At 37.7% G+C, this 19487-nt stretch overlaps 2 protein-coding genes across 3 annotated transcripts; one reads left to right on the forward strand and one right to left on the reverse strand.

The window, feature by feature from the left end:
* Positions 1 to 172: 172 nt before the first annotated feature.
* On the forward strand, positions 173 to 3635 carry LOC121790924 (28 kDa heat- and acid-stable phosphoprotein-like). The gene is made up of 8 exons (XM_042189014.1): positions 173 to 446; positions 1442 to 1479; positions 2099 to 2170; positions 2303 to 2386; positions 2527 to 2561; positions 2910 to 2995; positions 3278 to 3343; positions 3418 to 3635. Exons 1-8 carry the CDS (start codon positions 380 to 382, stop codon positions 3450 to 3452), a joined length of 483 nt encoding a protein of 160 aa, XP_042044948.1. The 5' UTR covers positions 173 to 379; the 3' UTR covers positions 3453 to 3635.
* Positions 3636 to 9296: 5661 nt separating this feature from the next.
* Positions 9297 to 11571, reverse strand: LOC121790925 (WUSCHEL-related homeobox 9-like). Of its 2 annotated transcripts, none has more exons than XM_042189016.1 (5): positions 11471 to 11571; positions 11003 to 11281; positions 10302 to 10928; positions 9766 to 9985; positions 9297 to 9687 (listed from the first exon to the last, which is right to left on the reverse strand). In XM_042189016.1, coding segments are annotated over exons 2-5 (966 nt in total). In that variant the 5' UTR covers positions 11121 to 11281; positions 11471 to 11571; the 3' UTR covers positions 9297 to 9686. The 2 variants fall into 2 exon arrangements, with proteins under 2 accessions (XP_042044950.1, XP_042044949.1); XM_042189015.1 differs by having other exon boundaries at positions 10302 to 10931.
* Positions 11572 to 19487: the final 7916 nt, after the last annotated feature.

Raw genomic sequence — 19487 nt, forward strand, 5'->3', positions numbered from 1 at the left:
ACACTTTCATTAATTTAAGTGTCACTAACACGTGAATTAATTTTGTTCTGTTAAAATCAACCGAACACGTGTGTTTAAATGTGGAGAATAAAAATAAATTTCTCATACCGAACACGTGTGTTTAAATGTAGAGAATAAAAATAAATTTCTCATACTACTAGATTCATTACAACAAAGGTACCCTCAAAATTAAAGTCACGCGCCCCCAATTCAGACTCACTTTCCTTATCTAGGGTTTTGCAAAAAGGCTCCCAGAATCCGATTCAACAACTCAATAGGTTTATCGAATCTGCTTCTCTCTTCGTTTCAATAGTCGCTCATTATTCCTTTAAAAAGTTATAAGCACAGAACACACACAGAGAGAAAGAGAGAGAGCGACATGGGTAGAGGAAAGTTTAAGGGCAAGCCGACTGGCCGTCGCCAATTTTCCACCCCCGAGGAGATGAGTAAGCTTTCTACTGCGATGCATATGATATTTGATTTTGACTGGGGAGGTGTTGTGTATATGCCTGCAGGAAAAAAACTTCATTATGATCCATGTTTACCAATGAATTTCCTGTTCCTGGACTTTTTAGTTGCTTTGATGTGATGCTGCTATTTTGTGTGTGACGTTTATTTCCCCCGTGTTCCGTGTACGTAGGAAGGAACATTTCCGTTTGTTTGTTCCAATAAAATTTGAAGTCCTGAATTATACATCGTAGTCTTTTATTGCACAATTGATATTTAGACTGCGATATTTAATTTGAAGACACATGTTCTCTTTAATAGCAAATAATGGTGCAGAAATTTGATGGATAAGTAGCAAAGACAAAGAGGCAGAGGAAATATGGGTAAAAATTGAGTTTCCTTCTCATCGTATCATACAGTGTATCTAGAAAGCTACTGATAAATTCCGTACCAAAAAGAAAAGGAAAAGGTTTGCACCAGTAGAACACTGCCCATTTCATTGGAGTTAGCCATTTCATTGGAATTAGTAAAAAAGTCTAGATCCATGATGTCTGCAAACCATACATGATGGGTTAACCAGTGTGACAACTGACAAGCTTAAAGTTTAGCAGAACAAATAAGACGTCTTTTCAACCGAAATCCTTGATTTCAACGTAGTTGATGAGCTGGACTGCTAAGCTAGTGGAAAAAAAGTTTACTTTGAACGGTTTTTTTCCGTGTTTCAGAATACGGTTAACCAACATGTTAACTAATCGATTACGATAAATTGGATCGGATTTTGCTGTTTTTTTAACTCTTAGAGGCGTTATTAAACTTGAGACCTTTGGCCTCAGGAAAAATACCCAAATTTCCACTAGGCCATCCCCTAGGGGACGATCGCGATCCAATGTGTCTTCATGTTTTTTTCCTGTTACAGAATTGCTGTTTTTCCATGTACTGCTCATCTGCAAAAATTTCACCATTTTTTTTATTCTCATTCTTTTCAATTACACAGTTGCTGGTAGTTCTGCTCGTCCCCGCACTTTCAGAAAGGTACTATATCTATTATTTTCCCACAAGTTCGTTAGTATCACGCTGATGAACTTCACTCCTATAAATGTGCATTGTTGCAGATTTGGAGTTGTATTATCACATTATGAAATTTATTTGCAATGAGAAAGCATGGCTAAAGAGAACATAATGGTTATTATATTAGCTATCTGTTCACTGAGTTGCATCTAGTTAGTGTTAGTCAACACATTCGTAGAGTTTCTGATTAATATATGTGCATAATGTTGTACTGAAGCTGATAAGGTGGATCTAATTGGTTTTATTAGTTGATTTTTTGTGGAAAACAGATAGTTGTTGCATAGTTGTGAATTGGGTCATGGATCCTTATGAGTTAACCAATATGCTTTTAGATTTTTATGTTCGTGTACACTAGCCTAGCTGCCTAGGTAATACCAATTTTTCTGTTTATGTATTCTAACCTAGGTAATATTTTTTCTATTCATGTATTAGATCTGATTATTTATTTGTTAATATATTTTGAAGTAATTGGTGGCCACTATGTTGTAACTTGGAGTCTGGTTCCGACTTTCTTATACGCTTGCCATTATAGTAAGAGCTTCAATCTTTTCTCATTCTAGAATAAGTGTTTTTTTGCTACCAGGAAGTAGCTGATGTTGTAGAAGATGAGACATCTGATGTAGAGTCAGAAGAGGAATCTGAGGGTGAACCTGAAGTGAGTATGTATAATTGTCCCCCTCTTTTCCTGCAAAGTGAAAAGCCATTCATTTTCGTAGCCATATTGATTTCAATAAATGAGTAGACAAGTAAACATGCTCACCTCATCTCTGCTAAATGCTGCTAACAGAAAGTGAAAGGTGCTGAGGGCGTCATTCAAATTGAAAATCCCAACCTGGTGAAGCCAAAGAACTTGAAAGCACGCGATGCAGATGTAAGTTACATTGGAAAGCCATTTTTCTGGGATGAACTCATGAAATCTATGTATTTTTTATATTTTTTCCCTCTTCGGGTATTATGATATTATCACTTCCTCATCAACACCTAAATTAGTTTCCCTCTGCTCTTGTGCAGTTTGAAAAAACAACGGAGCTTTCAAGACGTGAAAGGTTAGTGTGTGCTTCCTGCTGTTACTTTCTTGAATGTTCTTTCTTAAAACTGATGACTTCAGAAATTTTTCTCCAGTCATTTTCATCCTCATTATTGACTTGCATTCACAATTATTCATACAATTAGAAGTTATGTTGCTTTAGGGCTGCTCTAAGCTACTATACACTACTATACACTAATGGTTTCTGATGGTTTGGTATTTAGAACTTAGAAGTATATATCACACTAAAGTGTATTCCTTTGTGGCCTTCCTACTACCACTATTACTAATTCAGTGCTTACTGAAGTACTTAACATTGTTGTTCTCTTTACATCAATGAAGTTTCATTCCTTGTCTATTGCTTTAGAGAGGAGATTGAGAAACAGAAAGCTCATGAAAGATATATGAAGCTGCAAGAGCAAGGGAAGACTGATCAAGCAAAGAAGGACTTAGGTAATGTTAAATTCTTTTTAAGAATATGTTTCATTCATTGCATGCTCTTACACCTTCTCATAGGAGTGCAATCTAGCCAAGTAGTGGCAACTTTGAGCTCTCCATTGCATGATACACATTTGTTATGTATAAATAGTCAAAAAAATTACTCCATAATTTACAAATTATGAATATCTTGAAGCTCGTGAGCCTGTCAAGCTTGGTTGATCTCGACTCAATTAATTTGGTGTTGATTGTCAGTTTTTTCTCACGCTGATATCTTGTTCTTTCCCAAACGTACAGAACGTTTGGCTCTTATTCGACAGCAAAGAGCAGATGCTGCTAAGAAACGCGAAGAGGAGAAAGCTGGTAACTTGTTATTTCTATTTCTGTTTGCTTTCGTCCAAGTTTTACCTGTAGCTGATAATGGTTTGTTTCTGCAGCCAAAGATCAAAAGAAGGTGGAAGGTCGCAATTAGTTTTGACATACTGCTGCTTCAGTAAATGATACTGATTCTAAGCTACTACTATGGTATTATGATACAGTTTTCAACTTTGATTCGAACACTATGTATTCTACTGTTTTATTTCTGTCAACTTTGATCCACAAAAGACATTCACTTGCATAATCTGGAAATACACTAAGGGCTTGTTTGATACTATGGTTATGTTAAGATAAGCCCAAATATGGATATATATCTGAATATTTCATGTGTTTGATATAAAACTATAATGGGCCTTGTTTTTTTCAAAAGCCCAACACGCACAACACACACCAAAACAGCTCGCCATCGCCATTCTCTTCTTCCTCCTCCTCTTTCTCTCACTTCCCCCAAATTCCACCCACCTGCTTAATCTCCCACCCTAATTCCTCCGACTAACCCCCCTCGTGTATTTTCCGCCAAATTTCCCACCCTAATTCCCCCATCGCCATTACCTTCCGATTCTCGTGTATTTTCCGCCAAATTTTTGGGGGTATTACGGCTGCGGAGGATCTCTGATTGTTTCCGATAACCATGGGTTCGATTGGAGCATATCTGAGCCGGAAAATCCACCCCCGAGCGGTGGACGACTTCGATCGGTTGCCGGACTCGCTCATCCTATTGATCTTCAATATAATTGGAGACGTCAAGCACTTGGGGCGATGCTGCGTCGTTTCGAGGCGGTTCCACTCGCTTGTTCCCCAGGTCGGCAACGTCGTTGTCCGTGTCGACTGCGTGATCTCCGACGACGATCCTTCCTCCACCTCATCCTCCTCGTCCTCCGCCTCCTCTGCCGCCGACAAGTCGCGCCACCCGATCTCCTCCTTCTTCCGCACCTTCTTCTCGGGACTCCAAACGGACGCCCGGCGTGAGAGTGACAAATGCGGTGTGTGAACGGAGACAGCAGAATGAGAGAGATGGAGCTGCCTGGCTTTGTTTTCCCAATTTGAGAACTAGAGAGAGAGACGTGGAAGTCTTTGTCACATAGAGAGAGAGTTTTGAGAATGATAATACAAAAGTTTAGGAAAAAGATATGGGGGTTGGGATTGTTTCTGTTTTGTGAATTGTAGAAGATGACACAAAGAGAGAGAAAATAGGAGTGGAATGGCTGTGTACGTGTAGGAAGAGTAGGGAATAGGAGTAATAGTTTATTTGTTTATTTCTTTAACTTTTAGAGTAGGGAAATAGGCCCAATAGGCCCAATAACATATATATCTAATCTGTGCATAACCCAACCAACGTATCAAACGAGCCCTAAATCTGGTGCTACACTTTATTACTAATATTCCCTAGTGTTCAATTTATTTCATTTGCTTATGATTCTAAATTACTACTCTCTTTGCCCCACTATTACTCATGAATTTCTTTTGGGCAAGAGATTTAAGAAGATGATATTTATTGAGTTAAGTGTAGAGATAGAGTATGAGAGGAAAAAGTAGAAGATATAAAGAGCGGATAAAGTAAGGGAGAAAGGTGTTGTTTTTGGTCAAAGAAAATCAACTTATGGTGTGGGACAATTCAAAATGGATGATTGATCACTTATTGTTGAATGGAGGGAGTATTATTACTTTCTACTTTGTTTCGAATAAGATTTTCCAGGCGACCTATCAAAGAAAGAAAAAGAAAATCCTAAATAATTAAATTTTTTTTTGCAAGAGTATAATTGTTGTCCATGTCCCATGTGCATGCCTCTTTGTACAGTTTTATGTACATCTTTAATGTTATTAATTTTTGTTTAGATGAATATTCATTTCTAATGATTGTTATTTTAACCTAAAATAAATTATTTTTAAAAATTTACCTACATTTCTAATGAGTGATTATTTTGTATTTTGGACAAAAATGGATATATACAACAAATTAAAATCTGGGCTTTAACCGTATGAAGATTGATTTGGGCCAATATATTGGGCCGCTTAAGCTAGAATAATGGTATGTTACAGCGTAGCAAAGTTCTGAAACACATGTATCTAGGAGGGAATATGATAATTTGATTATTTTGTCTTTTAAAATAAAAAATCCAAATATTATTTTAAAGAGTGATGATAAACAATCAAATTTTTTACAACTAAAATAAGATTATATTAATAATTTGATGTATTATGTATATATTAAATAATAAATATAGTAAGTGGACAAGTTAAAAAGACTTATTAGCCTTTAGCCTCATTTTTTATTTTTATATTTGAATTTCCTTTCTATTGTTTTTAAAATTTGAATTAAAGTATGCACTAATTACATTTATGGTTCCAAAAAAGTAAAAAAATTATACACAAATCATATGACCACATTATTATGCACTTTCCATGTACTATATATGCATTCATATATTTTAATTAAATGCATAAATAAACCTATTTTTTTCAAATAAACTAATTTTTGGTTATACAAAATTTGTTCACTTAGATTTGTTGTATTTTAAATGTAGATTTTGGTCTTGTACAATTAGGGATGTCAATGTAGCCCGCAACCCGTGGGCTGGCCCGAATAGCCCGCCAAATTTATAGGGTTAGGGTCGAAAATTTCTAGCCCGATAAAATTACAGCCAGATTTGCCCGCACCCGATTAACCCGCAACCCGTTAGGGCCACACCCGAAAACCCGATGGGCTGGCCCGAAAACCCATTAAAATTCTATTGTTCTATTTGTTAGACTCCTAATTCGACACTTCATTGATTATTTTATAATATAGATAACTAAAAAGATAACTTTCAATTTTATATATTAAATATATAAGAGGGAACATCATTTTTGGTCCATGAACTTTGCCAAAGTATCATTTTAGGTCCGTGAACTTTGAAAATATCATTTTAGGTCTGTGAACTTTGAGTTAGTATCATTTGAGGTACTTTTTACTATTTCCAAGTTTTTTGGACGAAAATACCCTCAATACCTTAAAGTGTATATATTTTTAATAAATTTATCATATACTCATAATTTTTTATAAATATCTTTACAATATATTTTTGACAAATTTTCTAAATATAATTTGACCTTAAATATTATCACTTAATTTTGTGACATGCAAGTAAAATTGCTTCTTCAATTTTTATTAATTTTTTTATATATTACATTTTTATTAACATAATAATAGATAAATAAATATATATTACATTTTTATTAACATAATAATAGATAAATAAATTTCAAACTTCAAATTCACTAAAAAAATATTTAAATTTCTAAAACATTCTTTAAAATTTCTTGATGTTTATGTTTTATTTTGAAAAAAATCTCAAATACTAGTATTTGATCATGTTTATGTTTGAGTTTAAGCATATATCTCAAATTTATCATAATTAAATATTTTACATTTTATAAATATACTAATTTTCATCATTATTTTATAAATCGAAACCATTTGTCTCACCTTAAATTATCTACATCGCAATCCATAACTCTACTCCACTGTCCAAACAGACATCCCACTCTATCAAATTTTTTATTTATAGTAGTACTTAGTTAAAGTACAAAAATTATCTTTTATTTTGAAGTAATTGTAGCTAACGGTTGTTCACAATTTAGGGCACATCCCTCAATCATGGGGGATTTCAGATATTTAACAAATTTCATATAGTAGTACTATGAATTAAGAAGATCCTCTATTTGGTTTTAACTGGGAAAGAGGGAGTATATATGAATTAAGAAGATCCTCCATAACCTACCAAATGAAACCGAGTTCCGAAAATTGGTTGTTTAATCCTACACTTGGTCTTCCCTATTGTGTGAAGAAATTATGTTATTTTACTCGTGCTATGATGTGGTAATATCAATTTGTACTAGTACACATGAAGAACATGCAGAGCTCTACTAAAACTAAGAGTATTCTTGGACGCGCAAGTTCTTTGTGCTTCTTTACGTCCGCTTAAAACTATGTATAGTAACATAATATCTCACAAGTACTGTATCCAATGGGATTAAAAATCTAATCCCAACTATTACTACGATTTTAATTTTTTTTCTATGTTTAGATTATCAAACATGAAGATTAATTATTAATATTGGAATAAGTATTAAATATTCCTAAAACAAACAAACATAAAAATGTCATGCTTTTAGAGGACAAATAGAGTATTAAATAATCTCTCCGTCCATTTGTAGCTGAGTTGTATTTCTTTTTGAATTGTTCCATTGTAGCTGGGTCATTTCTTTTATGGCAAAAGAACAATACATAATTAGCAGCTTGTTGGGCAGACAGAACGAACTCCCTGTCCACTGAGTTTGTTCTGGCCTGCTGCTACCAACTCAATGAACTGTTGGGTTGACAGAAAGAACCCAACAGATACTGAGTTTGTTCTACTTTTACCCGTTTAAAAAAATGTGCATAACTTTCTCTACATAGTTTCGATTGAGACATGCAAAATATCCATACAAATTTCTTTCAAAGACGAAGGGGATGGTAGCCTTAAAATATAGTTATTTTACCTAAAAAAGACGAAACTTAAATATAGTTGTTCTATAGTTTTTTATTTTCAATCAATAATTGATTTTTTATTTTATTTTAAATTTTGTTCTTCTTTTGAGGCAGAATTCAACCATTTTTGTTTTTTTTAATCCCTTATAAATACTCTGCTTCTATACCACTACTTTCACGGGTAAGGATCCCTTGTTGTGCACTGCAGGGGCTTTGCTATTGTGCGCACACACCGTAGAAAATATAGGAACAAGAAGATTGAATCGGAACTATCAACAAATTCTCAAATATTTTTATAATAAAAAATATTAATATTTTAATATTACAGTTTAAAAATTAAATAATACTGTGAGTGGAACAGCTGCCCCTGCTGTGCTATTAGCGACAACATGGGATCCAAACCCCTATTTTCACATCTCAAAATCATTTTCTTTTTCAAATTTTAATAATGTGCTGTACTTAACTCTTTATGTACTAGTACTATTTTGATTAACTTCGTATTTTTCAAATTTCTCATATGCATTTAATTAACATATAACTGTACACCATTTTGCAATAAAATACTCCTTCTGTTCCACTTTAGGAGTTCCGGTTGAGTCGAGCACATGTTTTAAGAAAGTGTTTGAGTATGTAATAAATAAATGTTGTAGTGGATGTTGAGACCCACTTTAACATTTTTTTTACTTACTTTGCAAGCATTTTTTATTAGTTTATCACAACCGGGACTCCTAAAGTAGACGCCCGAAATTTATCAACCGGGACTTCTAAAGCGGGACGGAGGGAGTAGTATACTAGCAATAAAAGAAAGAAATTAAAAAAATCTATGAGATCCTGATTATGTTTTTTTTAGGCAAAATCCTGATTATGTTTTAAAACTAGTCTTAATTTCAAATTATATTTTCATACTATAATAAATAAATCAGTATTTATTTTTGGGACCATATTTTAGGTCGCATGGATAATTTTCAAAACCCAACAACTGCAACTGACGTAGATAAGAGAAAAAGGAATTTTTGCAGTTCTCATTGATGTATCAAGCTCAAACCCTCAATCAATCACACAAATGTGTGCTCTTTTTTCGTATATGTGAGTGCAAAATCACTGTTGCCATGACACCATTGCACGTAATCATTCTGCACCACTCAACCCCTACCCTACAAATTTTAACACACTTGTAGTACTAGTATTTCTTTTATTTCCACCATGTTCCTCCTTGCTTGAAAACCAACCATTTTTCCAAGCAAGTAGTGCTCCAATTTAGTTTGCTTCAATTTTACACAATTTAATTATATACACATTCCACTACCATCCAGTAAACAAACAGTTGTAAATAATTAACAATTCATAATTCTTTGAAGGGGAAAAAAAGAAGAACAATTGAGTACTGGAGACTAGAGTTAACAATACAGTGTTGACAACTGACAGCAAGCAAACTAAAATCCGAAATTGGATACTAGTTTTGAATGACAACACAATTGCATGCTAAAACAGTTGAATCACTATTGATATATGTAGTTCAAACTCCTGGCCTACAGCAAATCAGGTTTTATATTTATATCCAAATCCCAACACATGAAATGAAATGATCAAGAGAGTGAAGACATTCTTGAGCAAGTACTCAAACATTGTCCCATTTGAGTTACTTTGATTTGAAAAGACACACATAAATAAAAACGTAGAGTAAAACAAACAGTTTGGTTCCTAAAAACATGTAGAGAGATTGTTCCCATCCAACAGTAGGTTCCATTATGAAGAAAATGATAAAACCTTACAAATCTAGAAACTCTCATCTACCACCCTTCCTCAGTTGCTTCCAAATCTGTGTCACATACCACAATGCATAAATTTCATATTTGCATTAGTTAGATGATAAATTAGGGGTGAAATTGGGAATTACCAAATTTTGAGGAAGGGGCGGAGGAGATAGTAGAATGCGCCGTGATGGAGGGGGTGGAGAGTGAGACCCCACTCGTCCGTCAGCACGGGCTGCCCGGACGAGTGGAAAAGTGTGGCGTCATCGCCAAACGCCTCGCGGACATTGAACGGGCCGGCTCCGATCTCCAAGCAGACGTCGTTGATGAACACCGTGGATTTGGTGGGGCCGCATTGTTCCACACCTGCACCATCACACATCAAATCACCGTCACCTCGTCGTGTGTTCTTTCATCTTCATCATTAAATACAATTTTTTTTGTGTGTTATTAGAGTTAGTGTGGGGGAAAAGCAATGCATAAACAAACAAGTCCATGCAGACGTTGGGGTAAAGACAAATCTATCCTTGTCCCTTTCCATTTATGACATTATTGTCCTTCCTACTCATGCCAAAAAGAGTGCTAACCATATCAATCACTTCCATGAATGACTTGTGTTGCGAATTGTGAATTGACATCAACAAACCCTAAAATGAGAATGAAATTAAATTAAATACTATACCTTGTAGAAGATGATGGGTGCTGGGAGAAGGGACACAGAAAGATGGAGGAACAACGGTGTTGTTTGTGTAGCTGAGCTGCTGCATCTTCTCTTCGTCTTCGCGTTTCTTCGTCATCAGCATAAGCTCGCTGAGGAGGAAATTGGGGCTCGGATCCGCCACAGGGAAGCAAAGCTCTTGCGTGTGCTGCCCCGGAAAGTAGAAGGGCTCGGCGAGGAAGTCGGCCGGGGAATGGAGAAACGGTTGGTTGACCGATGCAGTTGGCGAGTTGAGCAGGTCAATCACGGAGGAAGGGCAGACGGAGATGGATTTCTCGCTTGAAGACTTGTCGGAGGAGGAGGAGGAAGGGGGAGGAGATGGAGCGGCGGCGGCGGGGGGCTGAGGCTTGGAGGTTTGGAGGTGGCGCTGCTTGTGCTTGCTCCTTGATTTCCGGTTCTGGAACCAGTAGAAGACGTTGGCGTCTCCGACTTGGCCGTATTCCTGCAATTGAGCCCTAATTCTGCGTATCTCATCTCGGGGAGGATTCACCATCCCCGAGTTGAAGATGCCTTCCAGAATCCGGATTTGCTCGGGCCGAGGGTTCCACCGCGGCTTTGGCTCCGGCGTTCTCTCCTCGCAGCAGCCGTGCCCTACTACAAAATTGAACAATTAGGATTTTGAATTTGTGTATAGTGAATTAGTAATTAGGTAAGAATGTATATACCTTGTGCATAGGGGGTTTTGTTGGAAGAAATTAGGGAGGAGTTGATGTCACGCTGCCATTGGAGATGAGGGGGTTTGGATTTGAACATGCTAGGCCAGTGTCGGTTTGATGAAGCCATGATTGGGGGAAAGGAAAGGAAAGGAAAGTGAAGGTTTTAGAGAGAGAAGGGATTGAAATTAAAGTGGTGCTAGAGTTTCAGTGAGAGTGTTGTAACTTCTAACACAACATCTCTTCTTATAGCCTCGTTGAAATGATCTTGGTATCTATCACCTACTCCTCCTGCGATCACTTCCACAGCATTAAATGGCAATGGTCATTAAAATACTAAGATGTATTGATAATAAATAAACAAAAGAAATGGATAATTAAAAATGACAAAACCGCAACAAGAATAACCCTGCAAAGAAAAGAAGCAAAAAGGGAAGGGAATTAAATAAAAAGTGAGAGAAGGGGAGTACAAGCCCATACCCTTTTACCTTACGAAAATGCATTAAAATCTAATAGAATACTTGTTGTTTACTCATGCAAAGAGAACATTGAAAGAAGCACATGCTGGGGCTTATATTGGAATCTTCAACAAGAGAGAGAGAGAGAGAGAGCCCTAAATGCACGAGGGTGGGAGGGGGTGTTGCAGCAGAACTGATGATATTCAACTGCAAACAACACACACATATATGAGAGAGAGAGAGGAGAGAGAGAGAGAGAGAGGGAGAGCGAAGAGAGAAGAGAGAGGAGAGAGAGAGAGAGAGAGAGAGAGAGAGAGAGGAGAGAGAGAGAGAGATGGGCTGTCTCTGATCACTTTGTCTCTTTGTTTCGGATTTATATATATCTTGTACATATGTGTGGGTGTGTGCAGCTTCAATGGAGGGCTGTAATTATATTTTAAGGTAGATTTTTTATGAGAATAAATACAGGAATAATTCAATGTTGCAAATAAGATTACATGTAGTATTAATAGTATTGTAAGTACATTATGAGGTTGTTGGTGGGAGGACATCAATTAATTAAGATATATGAGGACCTTGAAAAGTCAAAGCAGTAGTCATATAGGGTTTTTGGGATCGGTGGTCGAAAAAGATAGACATATAGATTAGTAAAGGGGTAATTTGTGGAGTATTTAAAATTTTTAAATTTTTGATAAATTATTGAGTTTATTGAACTTTGTTCTATTTTGCAATCAATTAAAATTTATGTGCTAATATAGTTTCGTGTCTTATTTAAATGCTATTATCGGATATCAACCAATACAACGTCATGTTTGCCAATGCAATGAAAAACAAATATACTCCTGTACTAAATTAAATAATTTCATTTGTTGTATGATATATGGAGTATTAAACAATATTAGAGCCAAAATTTTGATTTGTTGCACAACTAAAACAAATTAATAATTTCAATATACGGACTAATTTTAAAACTGTTATGCAAAATTGGATTTTGACGAAAGTTTTGAAATTTACGAGCGCAAATACTCCTTAATGAAATAAAAGGTGGTGTCATTTGGAATTAGATTATTGGATTACGAATGATCTATATGAAAATTAAGACAGATATCATGTAATATTATGTAAATACTATTGGATATACTATTTCACTTTCTCTATATGCAATGAATATCGCTAATATTATGGTTTCATTAACTTGCATTGGTGTAATCTAGGGGATATACTTTGTTATTTTAATTGGTTATTAGTTGGAATTGAATGCAATAATTGCGTATATTGACTCAAGGGGAGGTGCATGGATAGAGGCAAAAATTATAACTTGACAAAGAAAGTTGGAAGGGCTTTTTTACTTTTGGATGATCCAATAGTGATTGGTTGGATTTTGTAGAGAAGATATGTGAATGTGTGTGCGTTTGAATTTCCAGATATTTGTTTGCATATTTTGATGGTTGTTTTGCACTTTGCAATTCCCAATGAAAGTGAAACTGTTAAAGTTAAGGGTAGTAATTGTTTGGTCAATTTGGTGTCCGTCTACTTCCGACATTCAATTTAACCTTAATCTTAGAGCATTAGGCGCGAGAGAGACGGATACGGACGTCCGCTGCTGACACCGGAGTTCCGCGGCATTCCGACGACATCCGTTGTGACGCCCGTCGTGACGTCCGCCATTGCGGGTTCCCGACGGAAGTCTCGATTTTTCATTTTTTTAATAAAAAAACTCTATATATACGGCCGTTGAACTTCATTTCATTCGCACCACTTGTTTTAACGAGTTTTTTTCTCTCTCTCTCTCTCTACGTTTTTTTTATATATCCAGAATGGTTAGTGGTAGTGGTAGTGGTAGTGGTGCGGGTGGTAGTCGTGGAATTTCTGATGACGTACGTCGGCGAATTAGAGAACAGTTCGGGCCGTTACGTCCAGGGAGATAAATCGCGCGATACAAGCGGCCTTGCCGCAGCAGCCGGCGGTACCTCGACCCATCCATCGTCGAACTATAGTACCCCGGGACCACATCGCTGCACACCGTCGGTTATATGAGGACTACTTCACTCCGGAACCGCGGTTTGGGGAAAACATGTTCCGGCGATGTTTTAGGATGCATCGTCCGCTATTTCTGCGTATCGTGGACGCTTTAGAGCGTTGATACGAGTATTTCAGGATGAGGGAGGATGCGGTTGGTAAACCCGACCACACGCCCATACAGAAGTGCACTGCCGCAATCAGGCAGCTGGCATACGGAGGTGTTGCCGACATGTTCAATGAGTACCTCCACATCGGCGAGACGACTGCCCGCGATTGTCTGAAGTATTTTTGTGAGGGCGTTAGGGAGATATTCGGGGATAGGTATCTTCAGAAGCCTACCCCCCGAAGATTGCCAGGCTCTGATGGATATGCACGGGAGTCAGCACGGGTTTCCGAAAATGTTGGGCAACATAGATTGTATGCATTGGGAGTGGAAGAACTGCCCCGCCACCTGGAAAGGGGTGTACACTACCGGTTTCAAGGGCAAGAATCTCACGATGATCCTTGAAGCGGTAGCTGACTACCGGCTGTGGATTTGGCATGCATATTTTGGAGTAGCCGGGTCGAACAACGACATCAATGTCTTCCAGTCATCGCCCCTTTTCAACGACCAGTGTATGGGTGTTGGTCCGACCGTCAGTTTCGTCGCCAACGGCAACCAGCACAACATGGGCTATTATTTGGCGGATGGGGTGTACCCTATGTGGCCCGTCTTTGTGAAGACGATCAAATGCCCCACAGTAGAAAAGAAGGTCTAATTTGGGGGTCGTCAGGAGGTAGCGCGTAAGGATGTGGAGCGGGCATTTGGTGTGCTCCAGGGTCGATGGGCGGCAATGAAGGGTCCATCACGGCTGTGGTATATTGACAGCATCGCTGATATCATGTATGCATGTATTATCATGCACAACATGATTGTCGAAGATGAAGGTCCAACACTGACTGATTGAGCCAATGATGATGTTGATGTTGCCGGTCCAAGCCACGACGTGGCCACCGCCAATGTACCTATGGGGATACCACATGAAGATGCCGATCGAGTCCGTGCATTTGCCGACATGCGCCAACGACAAGCCCATATTCGACTCCAGAACGATATTATTGAAGAGATATGGACGTGGATGGGTCGTCGTGATATTTAGAATGTAATTTGTTTAGACTTTTTTTGTTGAAATGTACTTTTTTTATATTTTTTATTTAATGAAATGTACTTTTTTATTTTTTAATTTAATTCCGTAATTGTTTAATTTGGTGAATTTGTGAATTTTTATTATTATGGGATGTCCGTTGGGATGTCCTTGGGGATGTCCGCCATTGTGCATTGGGATATCCTTATGACGTGGCAGAAGGTGTTTTTGGGAAGTCCGTCGGGATGTCCGCCGGGACATCCGTCCCACTGTGGATGCACTTATGCAGATTCTGTATTTTTATATTTCGTTGTTACTTTGATGCATTATCTGCATAGTGTATTATTTTTTGTTTTAGGTACGCTGTTTAGGTATGAAGAGTAAAATAAAATATTGTAATTTTAAGTTTTAGCATTTCTTGCTCAGGGCAGAAAACTCCAATCTTAAAGATATATTGAAATGAAAAAAAATAGTCAATGAAATGCATGGGTATGCAAAGCAATCACGAACTTCATTCAAACAAACAAAACAAAACAAAAACTTAAATAAAAAATTAGTCCTCATAAGTTGGTCAGAAGAAAGTCAAGCCTCTCAAAAACTATCGACAAAAGTTCTCTCACATTGAGACAGCTTTTCACCCCTTCTTTATTAGTCCAAAATGTTACACATTCCTATTAGAGAAATGAAAAATTTACTACCAATTGAGTTACATTTCGTATATCTCTAATAATTTTAAAATGAAATCATAGACCAATTTTCATTTTGTAAATGGTTAATAACCACCAACTATAGTCCAAATTAAGTCATTCTCAAAAACTTAAATATAGCGAGAAAAAAAAATCAAACTTTTAATTCAAATTATTTGAATCGGCCTATATTGTTTTCATGTAGCTATAGATAATCAAACAAAAGGTAATTATACATAGAGAAAAAAACATAGGACATGCGCGAACTTATCAAATAAATTTGGTGGAAGATCTCGTGCACCATTAAAATGATTCAGTGCAAGAAGTATTTTGGTTGAGATGGAGCCCATTGATGGAGGAGAAAATTTAAACAAAAATAACTAAAAAAGTTAAAAATATAGTTTGGGTCAAAAAGGTGGCAGATTCTGGGAATGGAGATGGACAAGGAAGTGTCATGGAAAAGGAGCAAAACGCACAATCCCATCACATACCCATCATTGCTGCAATTGTACAATACTTACCCACTTCTCTCCTCTTCTTCTTCTTCTTCATTTTTTTTTTCAAAATCAATTACTCATTCAAACTCCTCTAGTCTTTGAATCCTCATCGAATTGAACGTGTGCAGAACTGCAGTTCAATAATGTTAATGTAGACATTCATATTTATTCAATACTTTGCATCAGTTTTTTTCCTCTTTCATAAGGCTTGCTTCTTCCTATTCTTTCAATTTTTCTCCTACAAAAATAGACTCCAAATAATTCCATACCATACCCCCTTTCTCTCTCTCTCTCTCTCTCTCTCTCTCTCTCTCTCTCTCTCTCTCTCTCTCTCTCTCTCTCTCTCTCTCTCTCTCTCTCTCTCTCTCTTAAATTCAAGTGTGGTTTTATGTAATAATATTACTGCATTGTAACATTAACTTGGAAAAGATTTACTTTTGTTCTTGTATCTGTATATATGGTAAGCTAGTGCCTATGTCCCTCCCTCCCTACCCCTTCTTAATGCAACAAATGACTATGCACCTTATCCTTCATTAATATCAATCCTCTCCTCTTCTTCTTCTATGGACTGATGGATGATCAATCCAAATTCCATCTAATTGTCCAAAAACTAGAATGGCAACTTATAAAATGAATCATTTCTTAAAAAGCATAGCCATCTAAATAATTTAAAGTAAAAAAAACACAGAAATGTAATAAGAAGATGGTTTGATAATTCATGATGTTTAATGAATATTGGTATTAGAATTGATTTGGATTATTGGAGTAAGATAAAATGGTGTGTTGCAAGCGCATAATGCGGCAACAGCCTTCGCTAAATGCAAACGAGGTCTTAGTAAATGCTGAACATGTGTAGTGAATTGCTGCACATGCAACTCAGAAAAAATATTGGCTTCTTTAATTTAATACTATAGTATTTGTTCATCTGTTCAAACACCAAATGCACATTAACCTGATCACAGTTAAGCTGTGGCACTGAAATTATTGTGAGCGACAAACAAGGATCCATCCATTTTCGTTTAATTGTTTTGGAATTAAGAGCCAGAACTTGTCATTCTATCGATCTATCTTGCATTCCCTTGTACATATATAAAAACATTTAGGGTGTGGTTTGTAAAATGAATATGTAATTAATGTGCTGTAGTTGCAATTTTATGTAATTGGATATTTTAATTCGATTCTATAATCTTAATTGTATTGTAATTCCAAATAATTAATAGTACTAGAAACATCTAGATATTACCTAATACAATTACATATGCATATACTACTACATATCAATCTAGAATTATGTAGTAAAATATAGAGATAGTTTACAGTAGATATCTATATAAATATATAGATATATTGAATAAAAAAGAATACACTACAAGATTCAACAATCGAAAAAGAAGTATATATATATGGTTGTGTCGTAAATATTTTGTAGAAGTGATGTAGAAATCATGGAATAAATATGCCCCGGTCATGGATTTTGACCAAATAATAAATGTGACGAGACATCTAATTTATGAAATTAAATGATATAGCATCGATCTACATTTTACGTAGATAAATGTAGTATATTCACTTTCTCTAATCCGATTTCCGGTGAGTGAGAAATAGTGGATTAAAGCTGGGCATAATTAGCTTTTTAATTAAAAGCTTGGAGTTTAGCTTAGGGAATAATTAACTAGTGGTAATTATCCCACATTGGAGAAGTGACACATCTTTAAATGTGTTTTAAATTAAGTGACTTTATGTTACTTAATAATTATAGTGGACCAAGATGGGTGAAAGAGCCCACACGCGCGCACACGGGCGCGCCGCAGTCGCCGCCCGCCCGAGCCCGTGCTCGCGGTCGCGGTCGCGGTCCCGATCTTGATCTTGGAAATTGGTCTTTGGGCTCGGTCTGCACCGGTCCCAATCTCGATCTTGGACTTGGACTTGGACTTGGACTTGGACTTGGATCTTGCAATTGTCTTTGGGTGGTCTTTGGGCTCGGGTCTGGACCGTAGTAATCTTTTAAGACCACCGCTGAGGTCAGCAATCCAAGTGGTCTGACACATCGTCAAGCGTGGCACAGTCAAGCTGCCACGTGAGAAAACCACACGCTCACAAACGAAGGCACACTCCTGCACACCGCTTGTAAACCGCCGCACGGTTACGAATCTGCCATGATGAGCATTCATGGCTTGGTTGACCCTGCATGGTGCTTGGCCTATAAATAGACTAGTCATTCCACTGCATTAGACACAATATTCACAAGCATAACAGCATAAGCTCTCTTCCCTCTCTCTGCTTGTTTTTCTGTCGAAAGCTCTGCTGCCTCTCCTCTATCCAGTTCGCCGGAGCTCTGTTGATTGCGGTGCTGCTTCACCAGAGACGTAGCCGTTTTATCTTTGGGGACGAAACGCCATCCGAAGAGCACTACCGGGGCGTATCTCGTCTTACAGAAAGAGGACACCTCGACTCGGCTAAACACTTTTAACGGTCTTCTGTTTCGATTTTCTTTCCATTGTAATTTCATTCAGTTTTCTTTTGTATTCCTTCTTCGGGTTGTATTACGCCCGACTTTATCTCTTGTAATCCCAGAAACCAACAATTGCAGACGAGATAAAACTTGCTTTTGAGGAATTTGGACTATAAACTGAACTTAAATACACTTTCGAAACATTTAACACCTTTGCTGGAGATGTCGACGGAATCCACACCGCTGCTGCTGCCAGCCACCGCCGCCACCATTTCCTCCCACCTGGCGACCAATGGACCTGTCAACACTTCGTCGATTCCGACGATGATGCCCACTCCCCGGGCCGCTATCCTTCTTCATCAACAACCCCTTGATAGTTTGTTAACCCCTTGGGCACACTGGTGATCCACCTCGGGTGGATCGGTTGGTTCCACTTTAGTGGTCCTCTAATCCTTTAATAGATCGAGTGCTGGGAGCTTCGGTCTCACAACGAATGCTGGGGCCTTCGGGTCTCAAGCGGGTGCTAGTTCCCTTCGGGGCTGGTACGACCATGGCGGGCTCTATGCCCAACATGAATGGTGGGGGCTCTATGCCCAACCATGTTGTTGGCTCCTTCAGGGGAAAACGGAATTGGTTCCTTCCATGGACCAAGTTCGGCACCTTTGGCCCAAGAATAATGCCACCTGCCGAGAAGCCACCAAAGTTTGGAGGATCTGACTTCAAAAGGTGTTACCAAAAGATGTTGTTCTACATGACAACATTGGGCGTCGCCAACTTCCTCACGGACAAAGAGCCGCCCGCGCCAAGCGATCAAGAGACTAAGCTCGAAGTCATGGCAGACTATGATGCTTGGAGAAAGGGGATTATCTATGTAAAAATTTCATTTTAGTGCATTAGATGATAGCCTCTACAATGTATACTCCAATGTAACCACATCTAAACAAATGTGAGAAAGCCTAGAAAAGAAGTATAGCATAGATAATGTTGCAGGTACTGAACAAGTTGTAGCATCCAAGTTTATGGACTACAAGATGGTCTACTCTCGACCCATCATGGAGCAAGTCCAAGAGCTCCAAATGATCATCCACGCATTAGTGGCTGAAGGGATGACCTTGCCCGACAAATTCCTAAGGTGCACGATCATTGACAAGCTTCCTCCCAGTTGGAAGGACTTCAAGAGCTTCTCAAGCACAAGCGAAAGCAGATGAACCTTGAAGACTTGATCGTGAATGGCGCATTGAGGCTGATGTAGGCAAAA

Source organism: Salvia splendens, unplaced genomic scaffold (genome assembly GCF_004379255.2).
Source record: "Salvia splendens isolate huo1 unplaced genomic scaffold, SspV2 ctg669, whole genome shotgun sequence".
In the NCBI taxonomy this organism is placed as follows: Eukaryota; Viridiplantae; Streptophyta; class Magnoliopsida; order Lamiales; family Lamiaceae; genus Salvia; species Salvia splendens.

Excerpts from the sequence above, each read along its gene's own strand:
- LOC121790924 (XM_042189014.1), top strand. The coding sequence starts at position 380 with ATGGGTAGAGGAAAGTTTAAGGGCAAGCCGACTGGCCGTCGCCAATTT. Across the intron at positions 1,480-2,098 it reads GTCCCCGCACTTTCAGAAAG|GAAGTAGCTGATGTTGTAGA; the intron begins GTACTATATCTA and ends TTTTGCTACCAG. Across the intron at positions 2,562-2,909 it reads GAGCTTTCAAGACGTGAAAG|AGAGGAGATTGAGAAACAGA; the intron begins GTTAGTGTGTGC and ends CTATTGCTTTAG.
- LOC121790925 (XM_042189015.1), bottom strand. The coding sequence starts at position 11,120 with ATGGCTTCATCAAACCGACACTGGCCTAGCATGTTCAAATCCAAACCC. Across the intron at positions 10,932-11,002 it reads CAAAACCCCCTATGCACAAG|TAGGGCACGGCTGCTGCGAG; the intron begins GTATATACATTC and ends TCAATTTTGTAG. Across the intron at positions 9,986-10,301 it reads CACCCATCATCTTCTACAAG|GTGTGGAACAATGCGGCCCC; the intron begins GTATAGTATTTA and ends GTGATGGTGCAG.